This window comes from Leuresthes tenuis, unplaced genomic scaffold, assembly GCF_036924035.1.
Source record: "Leuresthes tenuis unplaced genomic scaffold, fLeuTen1.0.hap1 SCAF_12, whole genome shotgun sequence".
Classification (NCBI taxonomy): Eukaryota; Metazoa; Chordata; class Actinopteri; order Atheriniformes; family Atherinopsidae; genus Leuresthes; species Leuresthes tenuis.
In genome coordinates, this window is record NW_027325366.1 from 16,832,136 (window position 1) to 16,844,225 (window position 12,090).

At 39.4% G+C, this 12,090-nt stretch overlaps 1 protein-coding gene across 3 annotated transcripts in view; it reads left to right on the top strand.

Moving 5' to 3' along the window:
* il1rapl1a (interleukin 1 receptor accessory protein-like 1a) overlaps positions 1–12,090 on the top strand; it is a 169,612-nt gene that overhangs the window by 79,249 nt on the left and 78,273 nt on the right. For all 3 annotated transcript variants that reach the window (XM_072396672.1, XM_072396674.1, XM_072396673.1), the window contains exons 4-5: positions 1,400–1,586; positions 2,919–3,072. In XM_072396672.1, coding sequence (XP_072252773.1) covers positions 1,400–1,586; positions 2,919–3,072 — 341 coding nt within the window. The remainder of the gene's footprint in view (positions 1–1,399; positions 1,587–2,918; positions 3,073–12,090) is intronic.

Here is a 12,090-nt window from a genome sequence, read left to right on the forward strand (position 1 = left end):
GTAATGAAATGAAATGAAAGCACATATGGTTTTTCTCACGGCCCTTGGACTGAGTGACTGAACGATTCAGATGGCAGCTGGGTAGGTCAGGCAACAGAAAATAGAAACACAGTCAGACATACATTAGAAAGCATGGGGACTTTAGGGTTCAGACTTTAGGGTTGTTCTGTTTTTCAAGATATAGACCTGACTGCTGCTGTTCGTTACCTCAAGACTCAAATACTGCAGTAGCATCCTTTAAGATACAATGTCTTCAATAAACTCGAGAACTCTGATTACACACTACCACTCCTGTGACCGCATAAGTTCTATCTTGTAACACCTCCTCTGATTTAGTGTCCCACATCCATAGTATCTACAGCCAATCATAAATCCTTCCTCTGATACCAACCTCCTGGACCTGAGTTGATACCACCCTTCTTTAGGCACTCCCTGCCTTTGAAACCTTTTTACCAGACTGATATGGTATTTTTTTGTTATCTTGGTTCTTTTATTTTTCATTAAATATCTAATAAGTGCTAAAATAATTATTTGCAAGAGTCATCCTTAATGATGAGGTCTGGAATTAACAAGAATATGAAAGTCTGGACTAAGTGCCATCATTGCTTGACTCCACTAATGCTCATGATAATTAATGGGGACTAGTTCTAGCAATCTGGCTGTAAAATCTTGTTTTCTTCTTAGAAGAGTGGAAGCTGTTACAGCAGATAAACTGTCCATGTGCATTCATCCTAGTGTGGTAAAATGTCAGTGGTAGAGGCAGGACTGGAGAGGTTGGTACTGTGGGATAGCACTGTGTCACACAAAACCAATGTTATCCACAGCAAAGAGGAGGAGTCATTACCCTTTCATAGATAGCAATGGTAGATAGCTTGATGGAGTGTTGATGGTTGCTGGGAAACAAGTAGGGGTGATGAGTGGTGAGGACTGACTCATTGTGATGATCAAGCAGCTTTCTCCTCTGTGTGAGACCTTCTCTGCATTTTTCTTTTTTCTGATTAGCATTCACTGAGTCCCCTCATTAATCCAATAGTGGTCACGAGCATTCAGAACTGACTCAGTAAGGCTGCTGAACATGTCATTATTGCTAACCTCATAACTACAGTGTAGGGTGAGGAAGGCAGAGGAACAACTGAAAATAAGAGAAAAAAACAAATGGATATTAAAGGCACTTACCCCAAAATTCCTCTTTCTGTATTTAATCAAATGCAGTAAGAGAATCGTGTTAATTGTCTTTGTAAAAAAGTTTAATTGAGTCTTTTCTGGGTTACTGTCTCTATAATATAACAGCACTGTTGATGAGGCAAAGTGGCATATGATAATAGTTTTTAATGAGCAAATTAAGAGCAAATAAGATAATCACAATTAACCTTGATGTTTGTGTGTTTTCTACTAACAGGAACTCCACATACTGCATGAAGGTGTCTATGTCTCTGACTGTGGCTGAAAATGACACAGACCTTTGTTACAACTCCAACATGAGAAGAACTGAGAAGGCTGAGCTCAGTAAGAGTAAAGAAATCCTCTGTCCTGACATTGATGACTATGTGGAAGCTGGCAAAGAGCCTGACATCACGTGGTACAAGGTGAGCCTGCTAACTGACTAAGAAGGATTGTTAATATTTGATTGTGTTCCATATTCATATTTGTGTATCATTTGTATACTTGCCTTAAGGATCACTGGTAATAAAAAATATGTGACTACTGCTTCTTTTTGAAGGGGGAAGTAATAAGGAGGGTGTCTGTCTTTTTGATTATGCAGCCGGGAAATGTTTTTCAATGGTTCATTGGTTTGTTTTCATCTAATTTTTTGGCTGTTTATGTTTTCAAGTCGTGTTGGAAATACAGTTCCAGATCATTTAAGCAGATTATGTATGGAGGTAATTGCTTAGGCTATTTTTGCAGTGTTCTTCGCTATTCTTATTGTTCACTAGAACTGCGCAGAGAGCAGCCACATTGTTTACTGTCATAATGAACACAAAACTTCTATGACAATAAAATTGTGCAATGTCATTCTGTGCCTTGTGGGACGAGTGATGTCCTCCAAATGCTTCTGCACTCTGATCTTTATTCAGCATGCACCCACTCCTCCCTCACCTGGGTTCTTGCCTTTCTCGGGTCAGGCATGGCCTGCAGAAAACAAAATGAAGGACTCAGGCCAGACTAATCACAGGCAGATCAGCAGTAGATTAGCTGGCTGGGCTTGACCTCTAGGTTTTTCCAGAATTCAATTATGATCTGGTTAATGACTGGGAGAGCTGGGACCCAGAGTTATTTGGACCACTGCGTAGCCACTGTGATTGAATTCAAAGGTTGCCGGGAGCAATATTGGAATAGAATCCGCCAAGCCATTGTCCCTGCCAGAGCACCAAGGAGCTGGAGAGTGGATCGTGTCATGGAGACGCTCATTGAGCCTACATGCAGTTACTCACACACAGACACAGACGCAGAACAAACACACTTATTTTGCCAGGAGAGACTGCTGTAAATGAAATTCTCTGTCCTTTGTGGCCTCAGTAGAATATTGAATGGAGCATCTTCAGTTCAGAGCAATAAATCTTGATCAGATAAGAAGGATAATGGCAAAGACTTATTATTTCATCATATAGAATTATCATGTCAGGGTGGCAAGCTATGCATCCCTACCCCTTTATCCACTTTCTTAACACTGAGTGATGTTTTTTTAAAGCTTATGTGTTCCGCTCACATCACTTGAAATCATAGGGATGGAAAAATATTGTGATGTAGAGTGAAGGTATTACATTTCACAGTTATGATTCATCTCTGGACATGTGCAGTCCACAGTATTGTTCCATCTGATTGTTGGCAGCTGTTTTATATCTGACATCTCAACTGCTGTATCAGTAATAATGTTTTTGTAGAGGTTTTGACCTGCTTGTCTTTCTCTAAAAATGCAGGAATGCCGTCCCAAGCAGTGGAGGGCCAGCATCATCCAGAAGAGAGACATTTTGTCCATCCAAGAGGTGAAAGAAGATGACATTGGGAATTATACCTGCGAAGTCCAGTTTGGTGGCTTTGTCGTCAGAAGAACGACTGAACTCACGGTTACTGGTAAGAAGAATCTGAGAAGTGTGTTTTTGTATGCGTGTGAGCATTTAGCAAATTCCACTGAGAGTAATTGCTCAAGAATGAGTAGCAGACAAAACAAACAAACAAACACACAGACTCATACATACACATGCAGACACGCCACTGAGTACTGGAATGATGTCCTGCTGGTGTGTTAATTGTTGGTGGAGGTTGAACACTGTGGCCTGGCCCCTATCCCTTCTTCGAACTCAGCACTTTCCAGTCAGCCAAGCAGCATTGAAATATTAAAGGCTATAGGCTAAACCCCTTCACACAGAGAGGTAAGGAGGCAGGGTCAAGGTCAGGTGATTTACTTTGTTTCCTTCCATTTCTTTCTCTCTCCCTTACATTCTTTACCTGGCATAGTTGCAGGGTGTACACATAACAAATAAATGCATCCATGTGTTCAAAGCTTTAAGCTTATGTGTTCTGCCAGAACTGCTCAGTTGACGTTTGATGAGAAGGTGCTTTTTTTCCCTTCCTTATTACTTCTTTTAAATCTTTTTAAGTAGTCCAACCTAATGCATTCTATACTGATGGATATTATTTATGCTTTCTTTCATACTATGTCCTTTAGCATCACTTCATAAAAACTGAACAACAAAACTGCAGTTGTATTGTGCTTAGTGATAATGTAGCGTCACAATCACCACTCTTGAAAATACAATATTTATGATTGCATCCCAGGCTTAGATGGCAGTTGTCCTAGGGCTTATAGAGTGTGTGCTGTGCATGTAATGGCACCAGGAGAGAGATGAGCACCACATGGCTGTCAGACTGGCAATGGGTGAGTGGACTCGAGCACAATTGTTCGCGGGTTCACATCAACTTGACATCCGTCCTGCTTTTGCATCTCCTAGCTCTCAAATTCAATCTCATGGGATTTTGAGCTCATGCCACTGATGTTTTGGTCTGTTGTTTCAGTACACTTGGTTGGATGACAAAGGCAATAAAGTAAACAGTTCATCTCAGGGAGTGAGAGTTCTTGAACAAAAACTCTGACTAGCTTTTCTAACAAAAGAAATTTTGCTGCCATTCCCAGGATTTACTGTTTTTTCTCTACACGACATTCAACCCACCCTTTTATCATCCTGAGTTTTCCCTAAACCTGACACCCAATAAAAGTGTTCTATCAAGATCCTTGACAGATGCAAATGAACCAAATATGTCACTAATGTTTAGCAGTTACCGATATGAAAATGGCAATAAAAGTCTACAGTTTCTGTACCTTTTTTCATATTACTCAGGATGGTTTCTTGAGTATATGTAAGAAAAGTGTTTTATGCTTTTTCTATTTTCCCATTCCTCTGACCTTTTTAAACATGTATGTTTGCAGAGTTGCAAAATGTAAAGTCTTTACCAAAAGGAATACGTATTGCCCCAGCAAACACATCTTCTGCAGTGCTTAAAACACCTTGCTGACACTTTAGCCTTCTCCCCATTCCTTGTATACATCATTATTTAATGCCTGCCTTGTGAGTAATTTTGGTAAGCCTCAGAAAAGAATAAACAGGAAACCTCATCATTCTTAACTGATCAGCTGACCATCAAACCATACTGGTCCATAATAAAACAGGAGCTATAAAAGGAAGCATTTTAGATATGTTATTATCATGGACCTTGTATTGCAGCATTAGATAAAAATAGAATGATATGTGTGTGTGATTTTATTTAATAATGAAGCATGTATTCTAGAAATAAAATAGGAAATTATTTGCATAATGTTGGGTCTTCAAAAGCTTTACAGTAAGCTTAAAGATTTGAATGGATTTGGATGGATTGACCCACCACTGCTATAACCTATGATGGGTATATGGTTTTTGTTCGATTTCATATCTAAATTATCCCTTGTTTACTGAATTTTTGCCCAAGCTACCATGTGGTTGGCTTTTATTTTTCAAATTGAAAGCAAAGTAAATCTCTTTTACTGGATTCACCAGCTCACTGAGTGTCTAGGTGTGTGTGCGTCCATTGTCCACACTGAAAGATTGTTGGTGCGGGTTTAGTATTTTAAATGGTGTTCAGAGCTGTGACTTGTCGTTAATCACTTGTGAATTATGGGCGATAAGAATGTGAGATATATAGCCTGTTACAATTCTGTTCACAAACTACTTGCTATCTAACAAAGATAAACAGTGATATATGCCTTCACCTGAGCAACATTTACAATAAGATAAGATTACAATGTAATCTTTCAGTTGTTGCATTTCATCAACAACATTTCATCAACAAAACTACCATTTTCAAACTGATCAGCATTTTCATGATTCTTACCCTCCTGCCATATGCCATCAGACACCTCCGATCACCTCTAACAGAGAGCACACCGAACTCTGACTGAATAAATATTCATCTGTTAAAGAATACCTGCACTGCACACATGTTCACCTTCATTATTTAATATTATACATACTGTCCATTTGCACATTGCTGTACAGAACTTTATTTTTTTCATTTTTCTATACATTACGTATACATTTTTCATCTCAAATTGCCACTGTTTTTATTCTTCTCTTATTTTTCTAGTGCACTGCGATCTATGCTTAATGCTGTAACGGACATTTCCCAGCCCTAAATCAATAAAGTATATCTTATCTTATCTTAATTTAGAAATGTACTGGGACATGCACATACAGGACATTATCCCACTACTTGGTTCATTAGGTCCTAAATAGTTTGGGTTTGGTGCCACGGTTTAAAGGTCACTCCAACCATATTTAACAAGTGACAATTTTTCCTCCCTGTTCCTTGTGATATCCTTGGTTTCCTCTAATTTCTTTCTTTCTCTCCATCTTTCCCATGTGTGTTATTTCCCCGCACTTGCAGAGTTATGACATCTTCTCCATAGCCTTCAGCACTGTTGGCAGAATTTTGTGACACCAGTGGAAACATTACACTTAAATGACTCTTTGTCTTTTAATTTGCATAAACATGATCCCACTTAGAAATAATCAGCTCTTGCCGTGGATTATTAAGTCTGTGGACTTGCTGTCTTTTAATTGTTTGTGACACAAATTAAATCCGTTTTACCTTTTTTTGTACCTGAACAGGTTGGTTGTCAAAAAGGACTTTTCTGTGCTATAGATGATTTAGGTTTTCTTAACATTCATTTGATCTGATCTTTTAATTTTGTTGTTGCAAAGAAATGCTGAATGTGTCTGTGCGATTATGTGCTGTACGTACAGTATCCCACGTTTGTTTTGATCACTTTGACTGTACCTCTGTGTTTGTCAGCCTGACATCAGCTTGACCTTAATGTTCTATAATGAAGATGGTAATAAAAAATCTATTGCCATATAAATATACACAGTCTAGATTAATGATACAGAGAGGAAAATGAAGATAATAAAAGAGGTAGAGACAGATTCAGATAGATGTGGAATAAAAGAGAAAGAGACATGAATTTCACAGCCTTTCCCACACATTCTGAGTCCTCCATGAAGCCTGCATGGCTTATAGAGCGTAAGGCCATGCAGAACAACAGAAAATGTACGACTGTGAACAGCAAGTTGTGAGGAAACCAGCCTTTTTAATGAGCATGAGACAGAAAGTAAAATGTTAGTTTTTAATTCCGCATTCAAACATTTTATCCAGTGTTCTTTGTGCTTATGGTACTTGCATGCGTTTAAGTCATACTTATATGCTCATATACAACAGTGACAACATTAAAACCACTGACGGATGAAGTGACTATCATTGACCCTCCTAACTGCCTTGTTGTCTTTGGAATCCCAGAGTTCTGGCGTTCATGTAGGTCATGGCTTTGACATACCAGTCCAAAATTGTTGCAGATGAGACGCCACAGGACAATCCCTGAGATGCCATGTCCATACTTATAGGTGGCTCACAGCTTTTTTAGCAGTATAAGGAAGACATAACAAATGTTAGGCAGGTACATTTTAATGTTGTGGCGGGTTGATGTAATCATCCTTTATGGATTTGAACACTTGTTATGTAACAGCAACAATGAATGAAATGTCGATAATAAATGTCAGAAATAACAAAGGAAGTAAGCCTGTTTGACCCCCTAATTGTCATGAGCTACATCTTTACTGCAGCAGATAACCATCAAAGGCATATCTTTAATTTTTTTTAAACTTTTTTAACAGAATCCCAATGAATGCTCAATATACTCAACCGTGCTGCTTCCTCTGTGAAAAGCATGCTCTTTGTCACCACAGCCTTTTACCTTATTATGACAGTAGGGTACCTTCTCTTTACAGCTCTAGTATCCTGCTTCAATCAGGTTTGCTCATTCTTGCCATTGGCTCATTTCTTTTAACAAACCCACACCATCATCCTCTCAAGTGGGCGTGCAATTATCCACATTTTATCACGTCCTCTTAACGCTGCCGTTGCCTGAACAGCAAGCATAAAATGCCAAACTATGTTTAAGATCCAAGGGCTAATGTTGTAGTTTATTTGATAGGCCAGGAGGATGAATGAGGTCATTAAGTTTAACTGATCTTGAATATAGTGCAATAGACACTGGCCTTTACTTTAACCCCGCCTTGCTGCAGATCATGTGTCTGTGCAATATGGATCACACCAAACAATGTATTGGCCTCCATTAGAAAAAGTTGAGGAGCTGTTGAGGTCAGTCTTGCATTAGAGATGCTCATCCAGAGACCCGTTAATTGAATACATATTCTCCTCAGGTTAATGGAAATCTTTTTTTAAAATTTCCCCATTGGTTCATTTGATGTTTTTCCATAGTGTATTCAAATAATCTCACATCATTCTGAGCATGTGCGCACTGCTTGTGCAGGAACATATGTGTTGTGAGAACAGAATTTTTGGTATCAACAGATGGGAAGATTTTGTTTTCTCTTTCCCCTCAATAGAGTTTGACTTCTGCCTCCCATCTGTAAAGAAAGTGCCTTTTTGTGTACTCTTATAATTGATTCATAGCAGCAGCAGGTTTGCTATTTCCTGGTTTCTCTGAGGGATTCAGAATGTGGACGGATTAGTCTACATTCCTGTTTACCCCATCCTGCTTTCAGAGACATGAAAAGCAATCCCTCTGCTGAAACCACAACCCACCTGTAGTTAGCTGATACATGTGTGTGGAGTGTGTGTGCCACCGTATTCATTCATACGTGTTTGTTCATCTTTTTAAAGTTATATTTGCATGACAATCTGGTCTTATATGTCTGGGTTTTTTTACAGGACATTTGAATAATTTTTTCTGAATATTCATGGTTTTCTTTTGCCTCATTCCAGCACCGTGATAGTAGTGCTACAGTAGTATAACACCAGATAAAAGCCCTTGTCAGCTGATATATGCAGCTCCCTCCGTGTTCTATGTAAAAGAAAATATTATACAGAGAAAGCAGAAAAGGATAAAGAGAACAAGGGAGTGAAAGTGACTGATAACAGGAAAGAAGGGAGAGAAGATAGAAAGAGTGAAAAAGATAGAGAGGTTGCCGCTCCTATATCTTATCTGTATTCCTCGCGAGTGTTTCCCAGCAGAAACAGTGTGTCCAGGACTATAAACAGACTATTATCCCAGTGTTTATCACAGTGCACATTACCGTTTGCCTCTGTCGGACTTACTGTAATGGAGTCGTTTGGTTTGATGGATGCCTCCGGCATGGGTTCCTATCTATTGCTCCCATTATACCTCTGTCTGCATCCCCTCACTGTAGAAATGTCTGCCTGCACATTCAGCATAGCCTGGAAGCATGGTGATTGAGGTTATGGCCAATGTAAATGTACCATTTGGCACAGTGAATTGGAGGTGGAGAGGCCAAAAGGAAATCGAGGGGAGGAGAGGAATCATCTACCTACATTACTGCTTATAGAGTGTCCACGGTAAGAGGGGTGACAGTTGTGAAACTCATATTGTGAATAAATATATTAATGTGTGAAAAGAATATGTGACAGTTTCCACACTTCTTTTTGGGGGTGGTTGTGTGCTATATTCTCTGCTCACTGAATAGGAATGAATGAATGAATTTAACATCCTCAGCAGGCAAAGCTTCATTTAAAGATTCATCCATCAGACTTCACAGTAACCTGATTACCCTTACCCCCCTGGGATATAGCTCCCATTTGAGATTGCAAAACATTCATGCACATGTGTGAGCATTCATTTATCTATTAAATGAAAATGATCACCTTGACTTTTACCTAGCCAGCTGGACATAATCTGTGGATGTTGCAGGAAGTGACAGAAGCAGTCAACAGAGTTGCTAGAAAAAGGGACTGTGGTATCCACAACTCCTCATTCTCCTTTCCTTCCTCAACTATCAGGCTGAAGGAGGATAGATGGGTGGAGAGGCAGCGATTAGCAATGATATTATCCTAGCAAGCGGGCACAGGAGGAACGAGTGGGTAGACATAAGAGGTGTGGGGTGAGAAAAAGAGATGGATTTACTCTCAGCTAAAACTTTCCCTATTTCTGAGTCTATATGCTTGAGTCATGCGTGAAATACATTGCACCTCTTCTGCCTGCAGCGTGCTGGCCTGTTGTGATCTAAACACTCAACCCTGGCTAGTGTATGTGTCCTTGGAGAATAAATGATAAAATCACACTCGAGATAAGTGTTACTCCAGCAGTTGACTTTTCCGAGCTTCTCCCACACGTATGTACTTGTGTACTGTACACATACACACTTGCATCTATCACACCCATGGGAGGCTGGTGCATACTTTGTAAAAAGCATTTTATACATGAGATGGGCAATATAACCTACTGTCTGTCACAACCCTCTCACATCCGTCCTGTTTGTAGAAGGACTGGTGTGACGATATCTATGGGTCATGTCCATACACTTTTAAAGCTTATAAATTTAGTGAGCACCTCAGTTACTCATGATACAACAGTATTACACTAGCACTGAGTTGAGCAGAATGGCTCATTAATTTAAGGTCAGCTATCACTTTCATCCTTAACTAATCTCTCTCCTTCTCTTTTTCCCTCACCTCTAACCTCTTATCACTTCCCCTCCCTCCTCCCCTCTTACCAGTATTCTCCACACCTCACTTCATTACCATTCACCAGCCGTTCTTTTAGACTCCAAGCAGGCCAGAGTTCACATTGTTTTAATTCAATTAAAATTGACATCAATCTACATATGACAAATGAAATTTACATACTCCACAATTAATCTTTTCTGACCTCCCCAACTCCACCCACATACTCACCCTCAATGTCTGGGTATTATGATTATCCAGGCCCATAGGGCTCGTACCAGAGCATGAGCGAAATTAGAATTATAAGTCTGTCTTTTTGTAGCTGTTTGAAGTGTGGGTCAATAATTGAAGAGTGTTTCTCTGTAGCTGGCAAAGCACATCTGGCGAAGATATTCCACTGCTGTAGTTGGGAGACCTGTGAATTTGCCATCACTCAGTACAACCCTGCTCTGTATTGGGGCTTGCAGTTAAATTGGAGTTCTACAAGCAGCTCTGTTGTATGATTACAGATAAAGTAAACATTGTTACTCCATGTGCTTACCTCACACACAACAGTAGGTGTGTATATGATGATCTCACAGTTAGACCTGAGTGGTATATCCAGCAGGCAGACTGGCTAATACACTGTTTAAGTGGTGCGGAGACCCCACTAACTCTGTGTGGGCCGTCGCAGTAACTATTGGCACCCACTCTGACATTTACGCTGACGTTAATGTGGAAGTCTAGCTTCATCTCTGTACGGCATCTGCAGCTAAAGCTTATGCAAACAAATTTTAATGATGGAATTGGGCCATTAACTGGTTTAGACTTTGAACTCAAGCTAAATTAATTTCTTTAGCTGATCAAGGAAAAGCAGATAGTTGTCCCCTTAAACATTTCATAACTACATAATGTCAAATAATATATACACAGTATATACATAATTATGGATGCAACACAAACCCTTTAAAGTTGAAAGAAATTAGGATTCCTCCTCAAATTCCCCACAATGCTTTGCTCCACTATTTGCCACGAATAGGCCATTCATACAGCTCTCAGCGGGAGTGTCTTTGTTAAGATTGCAAAACATGGCTGAGTACCAGTAAGGAGTTACGTTTGGAGAAAAGAAGAGACAAAACTTTTTAAAAAATATGTCACAGTTCTGTACTTTTGTCATTCAGTAGCATGAAACTCTTTAATACATTTAACAAGAGCACTATTTTGTTTGTGCCATGACCTCATGGTTGATAAAGAAAAGACACGTCTGTATGTACATCTGTAGCGGAAGGAGGTCTGTTTCTATTGAAAGTCGTCCGTTTTTGGCCTGTGTCTTTTTCTGCATAAAAGTTTTTGCTAATGCACTCATGATGCACATGCACGCTCTCTTTCCTTATTAGTCAAAACTTTTTTACTTTGTGCTCAATGTGTAAGTCAGGGAGGGTGCTGGTCTGATGGCTCAGATGGCAACGGTACAAAAATCTATGTTCGCCCGGGACCATAAAAACACCAAAGTATGAGCCTGGAAACGAAAAGGCGAGCCTGAAACAGTTATCTCTCTCCCTCTGCTGATGTTGAGTGAATGCTCTCATTAATAAAAAAGGTCCTAAATTAATAATGTGTTGTTCGTAATTGCAGTTTTGTTTAGTTTTAACACTGATTCATTGTGGATTTTGTGATTCATTACATCTTTTTTCCTCTGCACTGATTCAATAGAAAAGACCCTAATCTGTATTCTTGGAACTTGTGATTTACAAATAAGTACTTAGTAAAACTCTGAACAATATGAATAACAAACAAAACAGAAGTATGCTGTGTGTCATGAGAGGGTTGGCTGTTTATTACAATTTATAGCTGATTTTAGACACAAATCATGAAACATAGAGATGCACAGCAAAAGCAGTATACTGTTTAGAGTCCCTACAAATATGTTCAAACCATGTTTTCAGAGGATCTTGTGAATTTTAAGAGGACCCAAGTTTCCTTGAGTGTTCACTCCGGTGCCGGGGTGAAAGGAAAGCTTTGTTGTGCTGACTCTATGTACATACACTTGCCTGATGGTCACAATAAATTAGAACGTGCAAACAAAGTAAAAGTAAGACATGG